Below are 21,307 nucleotides of genomic sequence, written 5' to 3' on the forward strand. Positions count from 1 at the left end.
CAAGGGTAAAACTAACTGAACCAACCGGTGAGGACAACCCAGCCCTAAGGGGAACGCCCCGTGACTAGAAAACTTCTGGGGTAATACAATTACCAGTGGATGTAACAATACACATGAGTTGACACAATAAGAAAAGAATGCTAGTGAACCCAGGGGGGTACCGGTGTAACAATACACTTAAGATGACACAATATCAGAAAACGAGTGCGGACCCCACGGGGTAGTACCGTGGGATTCAGGTGTAACAATACACTATGAAGATGACACAAAATATATAAATGCACAATGATCTCAGAGCAAGAAGGTAAGGGAGAAATCCCAACTTATCTGAGAACAGTGACTGCTGTAGGCAAGGCAGGCTACCACCCGGATAGGTGCCAGGAGGTGGGTAGGAACGCTGCAACAGTAGACGCACAGACTGGCAGGAACAGAGCAAGACAGCCAGGAACCGGGAACACTCAGGACGCGAGGTCAGAACTATAACCGGCGTCTGAGTGTCCCAGTGAAAAGGTTTAAATAGACAGCCGACCAATGGTGAGCAGCTGCGGCTGATTACCTGTGCGGGCGGCTGAGCCGGAGTCCTCCCCTTCCGCCTGGTTGCCTGGCGTCCCCCGTCGCCTAGGCAACCGCTGCGGCCGTGGGGGAAGAGGCTGTGGAGGCGGTCCTGGGCGCGCGGCGGCGTCTGCCGGATGTCGTGGCATGATGACTGCCTAGTAACAGCCGGGACGTGCTGCAGGGAAACCGCCGGCCAAGCGCCGGAGCTACCCGCGCGAGCCCTGACACTAAGGGACATTCAATCATCTGGGTCGTAGTTGACAGATTTTCCAAAATGGCTCACTTTTTCCCATTAAAATCTCTTCCTTCAGCCCCAGCTCTAGCCCATCTTTTCATCAAAACAATCTTCAAGTTACATGGACTTCCAAAGGAGATCATTTCTGATCGAGGGGTACAGTTTGTTGCCAGATTCTGGAGGTCTCTATGTTCTGCTGTCCAGATTAAACTTAAGTTTTCCACTGCATATCACCCTCAAACCAATGGACAAACTGAATGGGTAAACAAAGACCTAGAAGCCTTCATCCGTCTTTTTGTATCATCTTCACAGGATGACTGGCTGGAACTGCGGGTGCCGGACGGGGTCGGGATCCTGACTGTGAAAACACCGACAGCCGGGTTCCCGATGGCCACCTGCTATTTTCCCTCGTGGGGGTCCACGACCCCCATAGAGGGAGAATAGAATAGGTGGCGAGCGTAGCGAGTCACCGTACCCGCAGCGTGGCGAGCGCAGTGAGCCCGCAAGGGGCTTAGCTGTGCTCACCATGCTGTTTGAGTCCGGACAGTCAGGATCCTGACGTTGGGCTAATGACTGTCGGGATCCGGACTGTCGGACCCCTGTACCACACCCAGAACTGCTACCTTGGGTGAAATACGCGCATAACAATTCTTATCATTTCTCATCGGGTACCATTCCTTTCACCGTTTTTGGGAAACACCCTCGATCTCCAGATATCACAACTCTACCTCCTGTCGAAGTACCTGCTGTGACATCTTCTTTTCATCGTTTCGCCAAAATTTGGTCTAATGTGCATGAATCTCTTCTCAAGGCTTCAATTCGTTACAAGAGATCGGCTGATAGAAAGAGATGTGCAACTACTAGTTTTAAAGTTGGAGATCAAGTCTGGTTATCTACTCGAAAACTATGATTACGTTTGCCTTCTATGAAGTTGGCTCCACGTTTCATTGGTCCTTATCCCATCATCCAGGTCATTAATCCTGTGGCCTATCGTCTGAAACTGCCATCCACTATGAGAATTTCCAATTCTTTCCACATCTCCCTCCTGAAGCCATTGAGGCTGAGCAAATACCAGAACCAAGTTCCCAAACCTCCACTAGTCAAACCAAGAGCAGATGCTGAATTCAAAGTCAAAAGAATCGTTGATTGTCGCCATTGGAACTCTCGTCTTCAGTTTTTGGTAGAGTGGTCCGGTTATGGTCCTGAGGAGAACTCTTGGGTAGAGGACTTACATGCTCCAAAGCTTGAACTGAAGTAAAACAAAGTCCTGGGCGCTTCTCTCTAGTATTTTGCTGCTTCCCTTGTCCTGAAAGGGCTATTCCTTTTGGCCCTGAAAACAAATTGTGTCAAGGGGTTTTTGGGTAAGGGATGTGGCACTATACTTGATCAATCATAGATTTTGATGATAAAACTACTTAACTTATTGTATAAGCGATGCTCCGTTCCTTCCTGTTTATCTTCTCTCTATGTAAATGTTCCTCTCGCAGATTTTGTGTAGAGAAAAAACAAGGAGAAATGGAGAGGTGTTAAGCGAAAGGAAGTTTCCACGAGGGTCCCTAGAAAGGAAAATGTGTTTCAATATTCCTACCTCACTTACATAGACATGTAACGAGGATAGGCATATCTGGGTTTCTTTAATTGATGGATAATTGATTCTCCGTGGAGGCGTACCTCACTTACACGTGAGAGTTCTATTTCTCTTTCATAAAGGTATCTGCAGTTGTTGGACGTATGTTTCAAAGCTTGTTACTTCATTCTTACAAAGGAATCCTCACAAGATTCGTAAGTGTCCAGGGGCCACTCAAAAAGGAGGGGGTACTGTCACACGCTGCCGCAGCATCGCACGGCGGGTACAGTATTCACCCGTCTGTGCTCGCTGGCGGTTGGGGTGTGTCCACTGGGGTCCTGGTTGGGCAGGCGGTGGTGGTGTTTTGCGACTGTGAGCGGCAGCATGGATTCACAGAGGCGTGGCAGTCTGGCTGTCAGGAGGCCGGCGCCGAGTAACGGTGCCACCATCTTGCTTGAGGGCAAAAGCAGTGTTTGGCCAGGTCAGGTCTTTTCCTACCATTCTGTCCAGACAGCCTATGCAGGCCTTACAGCCATTAAAGTTTGAGGTGCGGCATCGTCCAGGGAAGCAGCACCTCAATGTGGATGGCCTTTCCAGTAAGTTTGTAGGTCCCGATCCTCCAAGCAACCCTATATTAAAGCTAGGGGAGGAGGTAGAGGGTGAGGTGCGTGACCGCTGGAAAGTGGTGGAGGGCTGTGTATCCGGGCAGATGACACAACTAGAGGTGGGTGAGGCAGAGAGCTCGCCTGAAAATGTGTTAGCTTCACCAGGGTGGTTGAAGCTAAGGGGGTAGGAGTGTGGCAGGGACAGCATCTTTACACATGAAAGTAATGTGAAAAATCCAGTCCAGGTTTTAGAGCAGAAGCAGCAGCAAGAAAACGGATGTGATCAAGGTTGGGCTGATTAGCAGCACCTGTGGCTTCCTAATAAAAGTTTGTCTAGGGCAGGAGGTCATTGCTCTTGATCAGTGGTTCCCAACCCTGGTCCTCAGGGCCGTTTCTAGAGGCGGACAAGCCGTGCAGCAGCCCGGGGCGCCGCACGGCTTGTCCGCCTCTGTTAACAGCTAGGGCGCCCGGCAGCTCCCCCCAACGCTGCTGCCGCCGACGCCTCAATTCCTCCCCCTCTCCCCGGCCGCCTCGACATCAGGCTGAGTGATTTCCCAGGGGAGGGGAGGGGAGCGGAGCGCATCTTCCGTCTCTCCTTCCCCTCGCTCACTGAGGCCTGGCTGTCAGCCAATCAGAGAGCGCTCGCGGGCCGGCAGCCAATCAGGAGCCAGCCCGCGAGGCATGAATGGCTGGCGGCTCAGGGACAAGGGGAAGGAGAGACGCGCAATGCGCTCCCCTCCCATGGAAATGGAAAGAAGAAGAAGCAGCATCAGCAGCAGCACCTCAACCGACACCAACACCAGGCAGCAGCTGGGGACTGGAGGGGGAGACCCAGGGCCATAGTAAGTTGTATGGCACTGTAGGGGCATATCTGTGGCACTGTAGGGGCATATGTATGGCACTGTAGGGGCATATGTATGGCACTGTAGGGGCATATCTGTGGCACTGTGGGGGCATATCTGGCACTGTGGGGGCATATGTGTGGCACTGTGGGGGCATATTTGGCATTGTGGGGGTATATCTGAAGCACTGTGGGGGCATATCTGTGGCACTATGGGGGCATATCTGGCACTGTAGGGGCATATGTGTTGCACTGTGAAAGCATATCTGTGGCACTGTGGGGGCGTATTTGGCATTGTGGGGGCATATATGTGTCACTGTGGGGGCACATATGTGTCACTGTGGGGGCATATATGTGGCACTGTATGGGGCATATGGCAGGGGACTGGAGGGGGAGACCCAGGGCCAGAGACAGTGAGTTGTGCTGTTTGTGGCACTGTGGGGGCATATGTGTGGCACTGTGGAGGCATATGTGTGGCACTGTGGGGGCATATATGTATGGCACTGTGGGGGCATATCTGGCACTGTGGGGGCATATTAGTAAATGGCATCAGTTGTACGGCAGCAGCACCTGGGGCATAATGTGTAATAGGCATTACGGTGTGGGGAGTATTGTGTAATTGCCATCACAGTGTGGTGTGTAATGGGCATCACAGTGTGGGATCTAATGGGCATTATGGTGTGCGACATAATGTGTAATTGTCATCACGGTGTGCAACATAATGTGTAATTGTCATCACAGTGTGTGACGTAATGTGTAATTGGCATCACGGTGTGCGGCGTCATGTGTAATTGGCATCATGGATAAATAGTGTATAATGATTTAAGTAGCCTGTCATTGTTTGGCCTTGATCTGTGAGGCATACTAGGTCACTGTGTGGGCCTTTATATTTTTATGTTACTGTGTGGCCTTCAGCTGGCCAACTTAAGTGCGGGAGGACAATGACAATTCCTGCGGTAACCAATGTCTGGACATGCAGGTTGCAAAAGTGAGATGTAAGGTAATTGTTTTCCTGCTAGACCACGCCCTTATATTAAGCCACACCCCTTTAAAAAATAAACCACTCCCCCTATTTCGCCGCGCGCGCCTTCGGCGCGCGCAATTTCTTCCGTATGGTTTTTTTTTGGGGGGGGGGGGGGGCGCATTTTTATTTCTTTGCACTGGGAGCTAAATGGTCTAGAAACGGCCCTGCTGGTCCTCAAGTACCCCCAACAGTGCACATTTTCCAAGTCGTGCACTCATTATTCAGACACATTTTAAAAGATCCAAAGGTGGAGCTAATTATGTCACCTGTGATTCTGTGTGGAGACCTGGAAAACGTGCACTGTTGGGGGTACTTGAGGACCAGGGTTGGGAACCACTGCTCTTGATGATGGAATAGCTGCCCAAGTGATAGGCCAGGGTACGGTCTATGGTAGGAACAGTGGAGCATTCTGAAGAGTTTGAAGTATGCTGGGATTACCTGTATGCTGTCACTATACTTGCCTTTGCTGTGACCTTCTCCAAAAATAAAGACCAAGGGCGAAATGTAATAGGGTGCGTTTTTTTTCCCGGAAAATCAGCCGTTTTCGGCCATTTTCCGAAAATTGCATATTTTATAGGGTGCAATACGCGGCAAAAAAAATCACACTTTTTGCTGTGAAATCGCACATATTGAAGTGGCGATTTTTAGACACCCTTAAATTCGCATCCAGATGTTTTCCCATTGGAAAGCATCTAACACGCACATGTAATAGGGTGCGATTTTTGGTAAAGGCAAAAAATTAGACCAGGTTCTGGCTGGCGAATTTGACAGAACCATGCACAGATCATCGTGATCTGTGCATGGTTCTGTCCAAAAAAAGGGTAAAAATAAAACGGGAAAAAAACTGCGTGGGGTCCCCCCTCCTGAGCATAACCAGACCCGGGCTGAAAGAACCGGTCCTGGTTTAATAAAATCACAGGAACAAACAAGCAGGGGTTCTGTGGATTTTTTAAAACCAACACTAGGCTCAAGAGCCGGTCCTGGTTTCCAAAATACGGGGGACAAAATGACTAGGGGTCCCCCGTATTTCAAGAACCAGCATCGGGCCCAACCAGCCAGCAGGGTAATGCCACAGCCGGGGGGAGACTTTTTATTCAAGTCCCCCCGGCCAAAGCATTCACCCCCTGACCAGTCAGCATGGGCAGGGGTCCTGGGGGAGTGGGGACCCCCCCCTCCATAACTTACCTGCCCATGCTGAAGCCCGGGGCTGTCCTCGATGCCCCTGGGCGGTGGGAATTGAGCTGATATATGGTGTAAAAAAAAAAATGATAACCTATTCTCTTATACTGTGGAACTATGAGTCCCAGCAAGCCTCCCCCGCATGCTGGGACTTGGAGAACCACAAGTCCCAGCATGCGGGGCATTAAAGGGCCCGCTGGCACTTGTAGTTCCACAGTAAAAGAAATAGTTAAATAAACACACTGACACCCAGTAAAAATAAAACTTTAATACATACAAAGCCCACACATATTGATACTTACCTATCTTGAGCCCGTCGGTAGGTCTCCAGGTCTGAAGACTCCGGGGTCCTGGATCCGAAGAAATCCATGGGGGACCTGTGGAAGGAAATCCTACTCACCCAGGTCTTCTGGCGAAGATCCCGTCATCTTCTCCATCTCCGCTGCCAGTATCCGATGGACTTTGAGAGGCACAGAGATGTTTCATCTTCCGCGCCTCTCATTCAAATGATTCCGACTTTCTCGGCTCCTGATTGGCCGCTAGGCGGCCAATAGAATCATTTAGATGAGAGGCGCGGAAGATGAAACATCTCTGCGCCTCTCAAAGTCCATCGGATACCGGCAGCGGAGATGGATCTTCGCCAGAAGACCTGGGTGAGTAGGATTTCCTTCCACAGGTCCCCCATGGATTTCTTCGGATCCAGGACCCCGGAGTCTTCAGACCTGGAGCCCCGGACCCGACCCAGGGACCTACCGACGGGCTCAAGAAAGGTAAGAATCAGTATGTGTGGACTTTGTATGTATAAAAGTTTTATTTTTACTGGGTGTCAGTGCGTTTATTTAACTATTTCCTTTACTGTGGAACTACAAGTGCCAGCGGGCCCTTTAATGCCCCGCATACTGGGACTTGTGGTTCTCCAAGTCCCAGCATGCGGGGGAGGCTTGCTGGGACTCATAGTTCCACGGTATAGGAGAATAGTTTATCATCTATTTTTTACACCATTTATCAGCTCGATGCCCACCGCCCAGGGGCATCGAGGACAGCCCCGGGCTTCAGGACTTGTATAAAGTCTCCCCCCAGGCTGTGGCATTACCCTGCTGGCTGGTTGGGCCCGGTGCTGTTTCTTGAAATACAGGGGACCCCTAGTCATTTTGTCCCCCTGTATTTTGGGAACCAGGACCGGCCCTTGAGCCTGGTGCTGGTTTTATAAAATCCACGGAACCCCGACTTGTTTGTTCCTGTGATTTTATTAAACCAGGACCGGCTCTTTCAGCCCGGGGCTGGTTATGCTCAGGAGGGGGGACCCCACGCAGTTTTTTTTACACAAAATCGCATGTTTTAAAATGCGCACATTTTCATGAGTAAAAATCGCCCGAAATCGCACCCTATCGCACTTTTTTGCCGCAAATTCGCATTTCATTACATATGCGAATTAGCGGCAAAAAAATAGATTTTTTTTTAATGTGTGATTTGGTGCGAAAAAAAACGCACCCTATTACATTTCGCCCCAAGACTTAATTTTGATCCAGTGAATGCGATTCCTTGTCACAATATATATATATATATTGCCCTGACGAAAAATGTGAATACATTTGAAACGTTGGCGTCCACGCTGCCTGTCGTGTCGTTTATTGCTCTGAGTGCCGCCGCTGGGATTCTGTGTTCGGCTGATTTTTGCCTGGGCAAGGTCAGCTGTGGGAAGGCACCAGACACCGTCAGAATCGGTATGCAGTGAGTGCCAGAGCTGTGGAATACTATATATATATATATATATATATATAGTAGCACATTCTGTCCGGCAGCTCCTGGGTACAACCTGGGGCAACAGGAGATGACTGCCCGGGTGCTCGCCTTAGGGGTTAGCAAACCCTAATACAATATACTGCAATGAAGACAGCGTCACTCCGGGACTTCAGTGAAACAAACAAATTTTACTGCATCACGTCTACGGCGTTTCGGGCATCGCCCGTCATCAGGACAGTAACTGTCCTGATGACGGGCGATGCCCGAAACGCCGTAGACGCGATGCAGTAAAATTTGTTTGTTTCACTGAAGTCCCGGAGTGACGCTGTCTTCATTGCAGTATATTATATATATATATATATATATATATATATATATATATATATATATATATATTTTAGTGTAGATTATATATTTATAAATATGTGTGTGTTTATATTATCTATATATGGAAGGTGTATTGTGGTCTATTACACCATAACTCCGAAATACCTATCCCGATATACCTGCAACTTAGTTTTCAGGCGAACTGTGGCTTTAAATATACTATAAAACTAACTACTACAGGAATATTTACCAATTATCGTGCATTGGTCCCAATAATTCTAATAATGAGAAAATGGCTTGAGATAGATCTGTGTATATACCTGTCTCTATAGGTAGCTATATATAGATATGTATATTTATATATAGATTGCTATAGCTATATAGACAGAAACGGATATACAGATATCGATATATAGAGATACATTGATATAGATAGATCAATAGCTATATAGATAGATATACATATATCTCGCTCTATCTATACGATACCGAGGTCAGAGCTGAGGCAGAGCAATGGGTACTGGGTAGTGACTTTAGAATGGGCACACAGGGCGCGTCCCGCACCTTCCCGGCATTCAGAGTCAGCCCCCCCCATCCCCGCTGTTCCCACCCGCCGCTATGTTTTGGGCTGTCGCGGCGGGCGGCGGACAACCTAACGTAAGCGGGCGCGGCCAAGTAGCGTAGGCGTGGCCTCCCCCTCCCCGCGGGCGTGGCCCTCTCCTCCTCTCCCCGGCAGGCTACGTACTATGCCCCACCCATACCCACCTTCCAGCTTCATTCTCCTCGGCCGTGCGTGCTCCCCGCCCCCCTCCGTGCGTGCTGCGTGGCCCCACCCCCCCTCCCGCCGTCCTAGAAGAGAGGAGGAAAAAAAAAAAAAAAACTTTTTTTTTTTTAATTGAGGAATCAACAGCCGCCATCTTGTCGCGGCTCGGTCAGCGCCGGAGATCCCGGGGCCCCTGCTGCACGGCGAGGGGAGGAGAGGGCGGCCCGGAGAGGCAGGGGGGGCGGCTGGCTCTCCCCCACCCCCGGAGGACGCTCCCGCTTGTTCCTTAATCCGATGCCCCGTGTGTCGGCGGCGGCTGCTCATTGTTTTCCCTCCCCTCCCGGAGGAGGGGGAAGCGGCCGCACGGTTGCGTGGGCGGGCGGAGAAGACCGGCATCGGGGGCGGGCTGGGAGCCAGGCCTGACGCAGCCCCGGGGACCGGAGAGCGCTGCGCGGGGCCTAGCCTCGTCTGTACCCGGTGCTCGCCCGACAACCGGCCCCCACCCCCTCCCCGACAATCTCCACCCTCTAGGGGGTGCTCACCTCAAATACCCGCACCCCCATTTCCCCTGTCACTGACCGGCAGTAGGTCTGTGCAGGCCATCCATTGGGGGTACCGGGCACATACACCCAGGGGGCCCCAGCTTCTCATTTTTGGGGTGTCAGATTTGGTTGGTAATTGTGGGGTGCTGGGGTGCCCCACTGACCCTTTTGAGGAAGCTGCCTCCATTGGGAGCTGACATTTGAGGGGTTTAGGTTGTTACTGTGGCTCATTTAAGGGTGATATTTGGGGGGGCACCTGTTTTTGGGGGTGACACTAGTCCCTTTGTGGGTTACCCCAGTGGGCTTTTGACAGGGACGTTATTTTCCAGACGGCGTTGACCTTTTTGGGGTGTAAGGGGGTTAGTGTACAAGGTAATTCGGGGGGTATCTGCAGACTCATTGTCGTGCGCCCCAGTGGGTCTTTGCAGGAAGGTACGTAGTGTGGGTCCGAATACAGGGGTATTTAGGGGGTTTCACTAATAATTGCTCCCCAGGGTTGGTGGGTCGGGGACATCTGTCATACAGGTGACACTGACAGCTAAGCCCAATTGCTTGCACCTGAGGGTAACTGTTCCAGGCTTCCCCAGGTCTGCCATAACCCCTCACCAATTCTAGGGGGGATCCTTTCAGGGGCTCAGTGACAGGGGGGGTCCTGATTGCAGCTGCGATCGGGGGCCTCTGACCAGGAGGTCCCCTCCCCGGGATGCAGGACTCGGGGGCCGCTGAGCTGTAGTATTAACAGGCCAAGTCATCACTATCTACCCCTCTGTACCCCCCTCTCACTGCCCATATTTCGAGGACGGAGAATTGTCTATCTTCTGTGATCGATCAGAAAAGGGGAGAAGATGGCAGAGAACCTGCTGGATGGGCCTCCCAACCGGAAGAGACCCAAACTCAGCTCTCCTGGCTTCTCGGCCAGCACAGACAGCACAGGTAGGAGATGCTGGGGCCCTATACGCCAGTCTGCTGGTATGGTGCATGGTGCCCTCTGGTACCTGGCAGTCAGTGGTATAGGGCATGCTGCTTTATACACACAGTGAATGGGCAGTAATTAGTTATTGTTGCATGGTTGATGCTGATTGCTTGGTTGAATAGATCAGCGAGAGTGGGGTGCAGGTGCCCATTCTGAGGAGTGTTTGCAATACACAGATTTCTTTTTGTGCCAAGATCATTTTAAAAGTTGCTGTCAGATTGTAGGGACTAAGGTAGATAATTGCTTTATAGTTAATTGGTGCCATCTTCCGATCCTAGAAACCGCATAGTAAGAATGACAGGTTTTGCACCCGCAGGTGACAGTAATGCTGGGAAGTAAAGATTTCAGAAGTTGCCTTTGCTGGTTTGTGCCTGTTGTGTTGGGTAGAAGATGCTGTCGGAAAGTGATGGGGATACAGGCTGGAGGATGTCCGTGGATACAGATGGTGTAGTCACACAGTAGTATTGGTCCTGCGGTGCTCGGGAGTAGAGACCACCACCACCATGGCCTTTAAGCAAACAATGGAAAACCCTCCATGAAATTGGAAGTCTGCTTTATAAAGGGTGTATAGGGAATTTCTGGCTAGTTACATATTAGAAAGAGACGTTTTACGATCCGTGTGATGTTGTTTCTGCTGGGCCGATGTTTGGAAATTGATGGAAGAGGAAAGGAATTTGGATTGTGCGTGTTTTGGAGAACACACTTGGGACACCTTTCAAATCTTAGGGGTAGTGACCGCCATAACAGGTCCTGCCAACATGACAAGTTTACCTGCACTTGCGGCCGGTGAAACTTTGTAAAAACTTTTTATATTTACTAAAAGTTGTGTAAGGGAACTTCTTTCGTGTTTTTACCATGCCTTTTTTTGGCTTAAAATTGACACATCTATTCGAATAAACACAGGCATGTGGAACATATGGCCCTCCAGCTGCTGTTGAACTACACATCCCAGCATGCCCTGCAACAGTTTTAGCATTGCCAAATGGTAGCAGAGCATGGTGGTGGGGGCGGTGCAAAGGTTCTTCATCCCTGGTTAAAGTCTGTTAATATAGAGAAGTCGGGTACCACTACATCTAACAATTAGCAGGCGGCCTTGACTTATACAAAAAGGCGGTGAGAATAAGGTGGAAGGAGTTCCGCGTAATTGTGACGCACAATGGGAACAGCAAGCCAAAGGACATTATGCCATAGGCTGTGGGATGCAGGCTCTAGCGCCATTCCGGCCGCTTGTACATAGTGGCAGTCATTTATACCATGTTTGTTTTACCTTTGGAATGACTGCTGCTATAAAAATGACAAGCTGTCTGTAATCTCTGGCTGACCTGCATCTCACGGCTGTCGCACATGGTCCGCGGTGGTTTGGGTCCTTATCCGTCACATAGTAACCGAAGTCTCTCCCAGTGATGTTGCTGAAGGTGTGTAGTGTATAGTTGTCTATGTATCCAACCAGTGTCCACTGTACTGCTATTGGATGGGATGTATTCCCTGTAAACAATACTGGAATAGATGACGGGTAGCAGACTAACTTGGGTCGGATATACTCCGCTTCAAAAAGTGGTAAAGTGGGGTGTGATAAAGTACCAGCCAATCAGCTCCTAGCGGCCATGCGACTGACTGTGAAAAAATGACAGTTAGGAGCAGATTGGTTGGTACCTTACCACTCACCACTTTATCACATTTTGAAGCTGAGTACATCTGGCCCCTTGTGAGACCGGTTATGGTCTAAATGGTAGACGATGTTTAGGTCGACACCTTTGAAATGTCAACCTTGTTCTTGTCTGTCAACCAAGGGTCGACGATTTCAAAGTGTCGAACTAGTCACTGTCGACCATTAGCGTGCGGGGTGGTCTGGGCTCTAAGCTAGTCCAATGCCACAAAAGTTGGCGCTGTCAACACTGTCTGGCCTGAATGTAAGGTGACATGCAGAACACGCTGTTGGGCCCTTGGTTCAGTCATATTGGGAAGTATCAGGTGTAGTCTGCACGAGCAATTCTACATGGGAAAGTCCTTTGAGGTAGATCAGTCATCTGAGAATATCCTATAATGTATAGGGTTTAGCGGATCTCATAGATAAGGTAGGACCTTTACAGAACAGCTGTATTGTGTCCTGTGTAGCGGGACAAGGTGGAATACCCGCAGTGAGCAGGTGGAGCTGCTTATCTATATACCGTCTCAAGTGTCAGCGCATATACACAAGTGCTGCAGTCAAGTGCCCGTTAACAAATCTTGTAGATGTTGTGATAACTTAACTGCAGTATACTGTAAGCAAATACACAAGCGTTCTGACAAATGATGGCTTCACATCCGTGAAGACCGCAGAACTACAAGAACGTGTGTGTGTAATTAACTACACTGGTCATGGCCTCATATCAGGAATTCCTTACGATCAGTCTTGCTGTATTTCCTTTTCCTCGTCGAGCTTTCACGTAGGTGCTGTGCTGTATGTTCTGGAACTTCTTCATTTGCTGTAATTCTGTTACAGGGATTTGTAATTTACAGCATCGCACCTGTACTGCTAGTAGTCATTTAAGCATAGAAGCTCTAATACTGTTCCTAGAAGGGGTGCATGGATTTTATCTGGACCAGTAGCCTAACCGGAGGCTCCGTGTATAGACCCGGAGTGTTTCTGGCATCCGTTCTGCAGCACAGTACAGCGCAGTATTACCGTAGCGGCAAATAGGCAACACCTGCTGGTATCTTTGCATTTCATCCAATACCTTCCAACTGGTTCTGGTACCCAAATATGTCTCCTATTATCCAGATGTTTAGAGATAAAAGGCAGCAGTGATTTAGAAACCTCTGCTTGCTTGGGGGTTGGCTGGCAAAAATAACCCTCCGTTAAAGGGGATCTTTGGTTGCGATTCGATTGGGATCGAATCGATAGGCAAGCACAACTCATTCAATTTGGACTATATGGTACAGATCTGTACTATATAGTCTTGCCTGGACAGTCTATTTTTTCCTGTTTGAATTCGGGGCAGCGCATCGGGATCAAATCTGCATCGAATGCGGCTGAAAACCATTCGCTGTCCATTCAATAGGCAAAATCGAATAGAAATATAGACCAAATCTATCCGTGTGTGGGGGCTTCAGTTTCTAAATAACTGTCCTGACCACAGCAGCGTGGGTATCCGGTCATGCCCCGTACACACGTTCCATTTGGTCAATTTTTCTAGTCGATTTTGCTTATATAATTGAAATCGACTGGACATCAATGGGTTTTCAGCCGCATTTGATCCTGATGCGCGGCATCGCAATCGAAAAGAAAAATAAACTCTGCAGACAAGACTGTATAGTACAAATCAAATGCGTTTTGCTTGTCATTCGATCCGATTCAATCGAATTGCAAGTGTGGGTTTGTGGTGGGTAATAATGTGCCTTCATATTACACCGTACGCAGTTTATCCCAGCTGAACGGCCTCTTACTAATCTGCTAGTCGTCTTATAACCACATTTCCTTGCGATAAGGTCTCTGATTTTAGTGGTCTGATATCGCACTGTCTGCCAATGACAGGCTTCCTCCCTGACACAGGCAATGAATGAACGGCAGAGATTTATACGTGAATACAAGACCGCTCTGCCACTCTTCTATGGTCCGTAGAGTAGATCCTGAGCTGGCAGTTACAGCTGCTCCGATATCTGGGGAAATGCTGCCGGTATGTAGTGAGGATATCAGCGGCTTCCTCCTGACTGTGTGTGTGTGCTGGGAACAGCATCGCAGCTTTGCATTTCCTGACACCGTGCATCGGAGAAGCTGACATGCAGGGTCTGGATCTGTCACTAAACCGTGTTCAAGGGCCGAACTGCTGCCCTGGATTTACATGTTAGGGTTTATTGCTCTACTGTGGAATTTAAATGCTCATGCATAAAATGTCAGCAGATTGTTCCTATGCAATGAGGCTGGAAAGGAACATAATGTGGGCTGTTTAGATGCTGCTGGCCCTTTAGACAAGACTCCAAATTAATGGCCGATTAAATTGTGCTGTTATTGCGCTTGGTCTGTAAAACTGGCAGACACTCAGTCGGATTGCATCTCTTGTAGCTGCTTTATGTGACTATGTAATGTATATGTGTCTATGTAGCGCTATACTTCTCTATATGTGTATCCACTATTGGTCGACATGTGCTAGGTCAGCAATAGAGAACCATGGCATTCCAGCTAATGTTGTACTAGACATCCCATCATGCCCTGCATTGGCCATTCTAAAACGGTTGCAGGGCATGCTGGGATGTGTAGTTCAACCACAGCTGGAGGTCCTAGGTTCTCCAACACTTCACTAGGTCAATATAGGCAAAAAGTTGACACAAGCAGAAGATCGACACAACAATGTCAACATGAGTTTCGATTTGGGGGGGGGGGGTGTCGAGTGCTTGCATTGCTTTGGGCACTTTACTGTTCCCAATTGTAGTCCACGTGGATCGTAAAAGTGTGAACAAGTTATGAGTGAAAAACTGACTACCTAGTGGACCTTTTGACCATGTCAACTTTTTGCCTGTCGACCAATAGTTGTCGACCTAACAACTGGAACCATTCTCAGATGTGGTATATTGTGTCCGATATGTATATATTGGGGATGGGTGTGGTATATTTCCCCAACAGTCATTACTCAGACGTCGGAATCCCGCGCAATGAAGCCCCTTGCAGACTCGCTGCGCTCGCCACGCATGCAGGCATTTTATTCTCCCTCTAGGGGGGTCGTGGACCCCCACAAGGGAGCAGTCGGGATTCCGACGTTGGAGGAATGACTGTCGGAATCCCGACTGTCGGGGAGCCATCCGGCACCCATTGGGAATGTGTCTGCAAGGGGTGTTCCTGAGGATTTTTACCCTAACTGCAGCCTATCCCAAAAATCATGTGTCTACTGTTTGAGGGTATTTAATTGATTTTTGGGCGCCTGTAAGTAACGGCCACTAGATGGGAGCTATTCAATTGTTTTGCCATCGGGCGTGAGTGCCACTGCCAAATAGGTCTGCTTGCCAACTCTGTGGAAGAAAGATGGGCATTTGGGCACCCAAAACTCTGCACAGGCTAAGCCGCTGTATGCGGGCATTTGGGCACTACAATCAAGCGTACAAGTACTGGGCGCCCGCATCACCCGCAGTACATTGGAATGTCTTTAATCCTGCGCCCATTAACAATCGAAATCCCTTCTATGAATGCCTTTGCTACGCACCAGAATATCTAACTACAGGTATTCAAAGTAATTCAATAGTCCTAAATACTGACTGCGCTTCTTCCTTTCCCCAAATTACCTACAGGGTAATTACTTATTTTGATTACAGGTATTCCTGACATTTGCAGGTATCTTTGAACATGTTTTTTTTTCCCTTCTTGTTTGGGGTTGTGGGGGGTGGGGGGTGTTAAATTTGCTTTACATTTATTAGTTTTTATGGACTAATATGCCATCAAATTGTATTATAGGGTTGTGTTGAAATAGTTGGTAACCTTTGTTCTACTGGATTAGGGTGTGAGGTGCCACAGAAATCTGCGGTCTCTCCACTTGAGACCAAACCATTTTACTTTCACGGGGGGGGCAAAATGTAAAGGCCCATACACACCGGGCGACTGAGCTGAAAGTCGCTCAAAACACCAAGTTAGAGCGGCTTTCAGCTTAAAGCGGCCCAGTGTGTATGGCCTGGGGATGAGCGCTGCTGCGCGCTCCCGCATCATCACCGGGAAAGCCATTCATCTGCTGGTTATACCAGCAGATGAGCGGCTTTGAGTAAAGCTTTGCATAGCGCTGCGCTATGCAACGCCTTCCTCCCCCTGCTGGCGGCGCCAGGCAGGGTGAAAGCGGCTCAGTGTGTATGCACTGAGTGGCTTTCCCCCCAGTGATCATAGCGATCATCGATATCTATACACGCTGGGCATAATCGCCCAGTGTGCATGGACCTTAAGGATATACACATATTGTAAAGGGCCATACGCACTGTGTGTTTTTGCCCAGCGTTTATGCTGACAGATGATGGGGAAAATGGCTTGGTTGAAAATCTCTCAGTACATACACACTGAGCGATTTTTGGGGAGGATGGCTTTCCATAGCAGGACGTTGTGGAAAGCCGTCCACCCCGTCACTCATCTGCTGGTAATACCAGCGGGTGAGCTGTGGTGGCCGGTGATGATGCGGGAGCGCGGATCAGTGGTCATCGCTGCCCCATACACACTGGGCGGCTATTGAGCTCAAACGGCCAAACTGAGCGGCTTCCAGATCAAAATCGCCCGGTATGTTTAGGCCTTAATGGGGGATTCAGGGGCATTCGGGAGATCGTGGGTTACACTATGTACCCAATATGTCTCTCCAATCTGCCCGATCTGACAACATATAGTTTAATTTCAGACATTAGAAGGTTCAGAAAAGGAAATGGCCGATCACATTTTGAAACCGCTGAGCCGGATAATGGAATCGGCATTAAAGGGACATGGGGGTAGAAGGTAACACGAATGAATGTTCAGTCTTCCCCTGGGTACTGTTACCTTCCAGCTGTTTTAGGATTTGGTATTCAGCTTGGACGATGGGACGGAGCCAGAGATGAAAGATCACTGGGATACCTGTACCGCAGCCATGTGCTGTGAGCGAACAGAGGCCGCTCTCCCGTTGCGCTGTGATATACCGCTGCTATGCTGGGATGGGATACTGTGCAGTAACGTTGCAACGTCTGCATTGGCTGTTTTTTAGACCTGACGGTAAATGGTATACATGTCAATAAGGGTCATTAGGTCGACACAAGCATTATGTCAACATGGGGAATGTCTACAGTCAAAAGGTCGACATGGGTTTTTTGCATTTTTTGAGCCGACATGTGCCGACAGACGGTATTGCATGCCCTGCGAGCCATGCGTGCGCACGTGGTGCTACGTTTTAGTGTCAATGTTTACGGTGTCGACATTCGGGACAAAAAATGTGAAAAACCCCATGTTGACCTTTTGACTGATTGTGTCGACCTTCTTGCTGTCGACCCAGTGACCCATACCCGTTGGCTGTGTGAGAGAAATGTAATAGGGAGCCATATGCTGGGGTTACTACTACGTGTTATTCTGGGGTCCCTGTGTAAAGTGGCGGGGCCGATATGAACTAGTTGTGCCGGCGGGTGCCAGTAATTGGACACCCAAATGCTCAGGGTTTATCCACACATAGTGGTTAAACCCATCTAAAGTAATGCCCGCATTACGTTTGTGCACCCAAAAGCCAGACTTCCAATGTGCCACTCGGCATTGCTGCTATGCAGGTCTATGCCCAGATTGGCCAATTATGGTGCCCTCCGACATTGCAAGTTGACCTGTCACCTCTATAGGGTCTGAGGTAATACTTGTGATTTGCCGTTCTGGTTCATCTCGCTGGATTACATCGCCCCCTTATGGGTGACCTCCAAGATGCTACACCATGGGGCAGTTTTAAGGAGGCACTCCATGTACGTAATGAAATAAGTCTGGAATTTCCAAACTATGGCCCTCTAGCTGCTGTGAAACTACAAGTCCCATCATGCCTTGCCACAGTTTTGCTATTTGGGAATGCTAAAACTATGACAAGGCATGCTGGGATGTGTAGTTTCACAACAGCTGGAGGACCACAGTTTGGACATGCCTGATTTAAGGCAACTGCATGATCTAGGGCATGGGTCTCCAAACTGGCCCTCCAGATGTTGTGAAACTACAAATCCCAGCATGCCTTGCCACAGTTTTGCTATAAGGGAGTGTTAAAACTGTGGCAAGGCATGCTGGGATTTTGTAGTTTCACCACATCTGGAGGGCCACAGTTTGAAGACCCATAATCTAGGGGAAAATACTTTGTTCTACAGATTTTATGCTTGTGATCTTAAGGTTACCCATACACTAAGGCGATTCCACAGCGATTTGGGCTCTCTTGGTCCGATTCCTGTGAGTAAATGGATGAAGTGTGTGATAACATCAGGTCCGATGTCAAATACCGTCCCGTGAGCATCACATCGGAGCCTTAAGATCGCACGGGATGTATTATAGATATAACGAAGTCCCCGTATGCAGAAGAACTGCATATGGTTGGCTAGGAAAGAGGTCCTAGGGTGTTCAAGGGGGAACCCTTGGAACAGTCACCCCAGTGCCATGAACTACCACCATTTACTTGGTGGTAGGGCAGATATAAAAGCAGCACAGTCAGCAGTCAGTTCTAGATGCTTTTCTGGCCACATTTCTAGAGTTAACGATTCAGCTATAGTCATACATTCGATCCAGTGCTTATCCATTGGTCATTTCCCTCCTCCATGTGCTGGAGTAGCCCTGCAGAGTCCGATGGTTGGCTGGTCAGTCAGTCCATCTAGGCCGGTGCCGGCAGCCACGCCTACACCACTTTACCTGCACAATGCTCCACAGCTGAGAGACTGCAGAACCCTGATTTTTGATTGGCCAGTATCATCGCTCATGCAGAACTTTATTCATCACAGCCAATAAAACTGTAAGAAATAAAACAAACAAGAGGCCCCGACGCGCGTGAAGTGATCTATAAGCTAAGATCTTTGCATTTCAGCGTCTCTAATAAAAGGAAGTCTTTACAGCGTAAGAATGCTAGGCAGACAACATCAGGAGAGGCTTGTCTTGTTTCCAAGTAATCCTTGCCAAGAAATGTACAGCGAGTGGGGTTTACATACTGTGATCATGCCTTATCCCTAGTTCACCTTCCGAGTTTCCTCAGGTCATTGTGTCTGCTGCTTGCAGAACCTGATGATTTAATGGCAGCGGAGGAAGGGCGTTGGATATACTATACTCCGATCGTTCTTGTGGTCAGCCTTTTCTAGTTCTTCTTTTTCCCTTCGGATTCATTTGAAGGGTCTTATGTAAAGACCGCTGTAGATTGTATATATTGTTCTCATGCTCGGTCAGCCTTCGGCACTCTGGGCAGAATTACGTTAGCTGTGAGACTTGACGGCGAGGTTCTAGCCTACGGGTTAAGTGTCCGGAGCTATGCTTCCATAGGTCATTAGCCCTGCTGGGGGAGGGTCTTATAGGGGATTTCTGATCGCACTCTCCTGTGGTCCGGACACAAAGCTGCAATGGGATACGGTCATAAGGCCGACATGCTTATGATGACACATTAACTAGGTCGACAGGGTAAGGAGGTTGACAATGGCAATGTCGACAGTCAAAAGGTCGACATGAGTTGTTGTTTTTTGCCGACGTGCGGACAGGCGGTATTTTATGCTTTACCTTCCACTATGGAGTGGAGGGAGAATTAGATAGACTGCCTGAAGAATGGCAAGAGCACGCAGTACACTTATACGGTGTCCATGTCGACTATGTCGACATTCGAGACAAAAGCGTGAAAAACTCATGTCGACCTTTCAACCCTGTCGGCCTTAGCCATTTTGACCTTCAGGGGTCGACCCAATGGCCCATACATGGCGGGTGGTATTTGCATAGCTCCACCCACTTGCTGTAAGGTTTAACCGCAGAGGTAAATTCCTGGCAAACTGATTTCCCTGATTTTATTTTTGCTGTATATATTTTAAGTCCATCAATAAATAACCTTACGTCTTATTTATATTTACCCTGTTTACTTCAGAGACATTTGATAAGGGGGGTGATTTCTGAGACCCAATATCATTTTCACTAAGAGCCAGAGGGCAAGATTCAATTGTTTTGTCATCGGCATCCAGTAGATGGAGCTACAGTTGAATAGGCACTGTGTGCGAGCGACCAGCCGCTGGTGCCTGCATTCCTGCTTGCAGCCTCCCGGTGGTTGGGTCCCTAAAATAAGGGACCTTTTGTGAGTGCTTAAATAGGACTTCTCGCATCGCGCCCGGGAAGGTCATCGGATGTAGCAACTTAAAGAAGCTAAATCCGACCTCTCTGGATCCAAAAAAAAAAAAAATGAAAATTGCCTCCTCTGGGTCCTGTCTATAGTGATAAGCAATAATTAAACATCGCCCATTAAATTTAAAACGGAGAACGAGTTTTGCCCTTTTAGATTATTGCTGCTTTGGAAGTGTTTAGATCTCTATTTTTATAAAGTGGCTGCTTTGAGCTGAACATTTAAAACTGCGCTAACATTGGGTGTGACGCCCGGTGTGCTTTATACTGAAGTAGTGCCCCTTTCAATTTTTCAGCTTCGTCCCACTTTTAAATATAGCCTGAATCCTCAAAATAGGGCTGGTTCCCTGACCGCGCACTCATTTACATCTACCCCATATGACTATTTTGGTTCATTAAGGCACAAGGTAGACACATGAAAAAATTGACATGAGTTTTTCACGTTTTTTTTGTCATTGTCCACACCTTATCATGTGGAACCTCCAATTATTGTACCCCATCCTCTCCATGAACGCTGCACTGGGAACACTTTACCATCCACGTGGACTCTCACTGGGAACGGTAAAGTATAAAAAGTTCAACAAATATTTGAAAGAATCCCCCAAAACTCATGTCAACCTTTACATGTCGGCTATAGCCATGTCACCCCTTTTGAAAACGTCGACCTAGACATAGTCTGTGCCATCCAGATGCTGGGTGAACCTGTAATAGTGAATTTATATATTTGAGGGTTATGCTGGGCCAGGTTTAAAAAATAAATAAAATAAAATAAAAAAATAAAATTTTTTTATTTATCTTTCTTTTTTGTTTGAACCAATTTTTTGTTGCATTAACGTCTTAATGAAAGAAAATGTAATCTAGTTTTATATTTAAACATTGCTATGTGTTAGAAACGTTGATCAACCATGTTTTGATGCTTTAGGGGGAAAGTTGTTAGGCTTTAATATGATTTATTTGAAATCTTTCAATAGACATTTTTAGACTAAACATAATAAAAACATGCAATAGTAATTTCCATAGAAACTCACAAACAAACAAAAACTAAGAAGTAAAGCATTCGCGCTGGATAGGTCACTGGCATTAAACATTTTTCATAAAAACACCTAGTTCATAGATGCCTTTCCAGTTTCCTGTCTGTTTCGACCTCCAAATGAACTAACCAAAAGAAGAAA

The 21,307-nt window shown here is 48.2% G+C and overlaps 1 protein-coding gene across 6 annotated transcripts in view; it reads left to right on the forward strand.

The window, feature by feature from the left end:
* The first annotated feature begins 8,952 nt into the window (after nt 1-8,952).
* Nucleotides 8,953-21,307, forward strand: part of CREBBP (CREB binding lysine acetyltransferase) — a 63,580-nt gene continuing 51,225 nt past the window's right edge. For 3 of the 6 annotated variants that reach the window (XM_083152698.1, XM_083152701.1, XM_083152699.1), the window contains exon 1: nt 8,953-10,314. In XM_083152698.1, the coding sequence (XP_083008824.1) occupies nt 10,227-10,314 (88 nt within the window). In that variant the 5' untranslated portion in view covers nt 8,953-10,226. The remainder of the gene's footprint in view (nt 10,315-21,307) is intronic. The other 3 variants (XM_083152700.1, XM_083152702.1, XM_083152703.1) reach the window with 1 other exon arrangement.

This window comes from Crinia signifera, chromosome 7 (assembly GCF_055691185.1).
Source record: "Crinia signifera chromosome 7, ASM5569118v1, whole genome shotgun sequence".
Classification (NCBI taxonomy): Eukaryota; Metazoa; Chordata; class Amphibia; order Anura; family Myobatrachidae; genus Crinia; species Crinia signifera.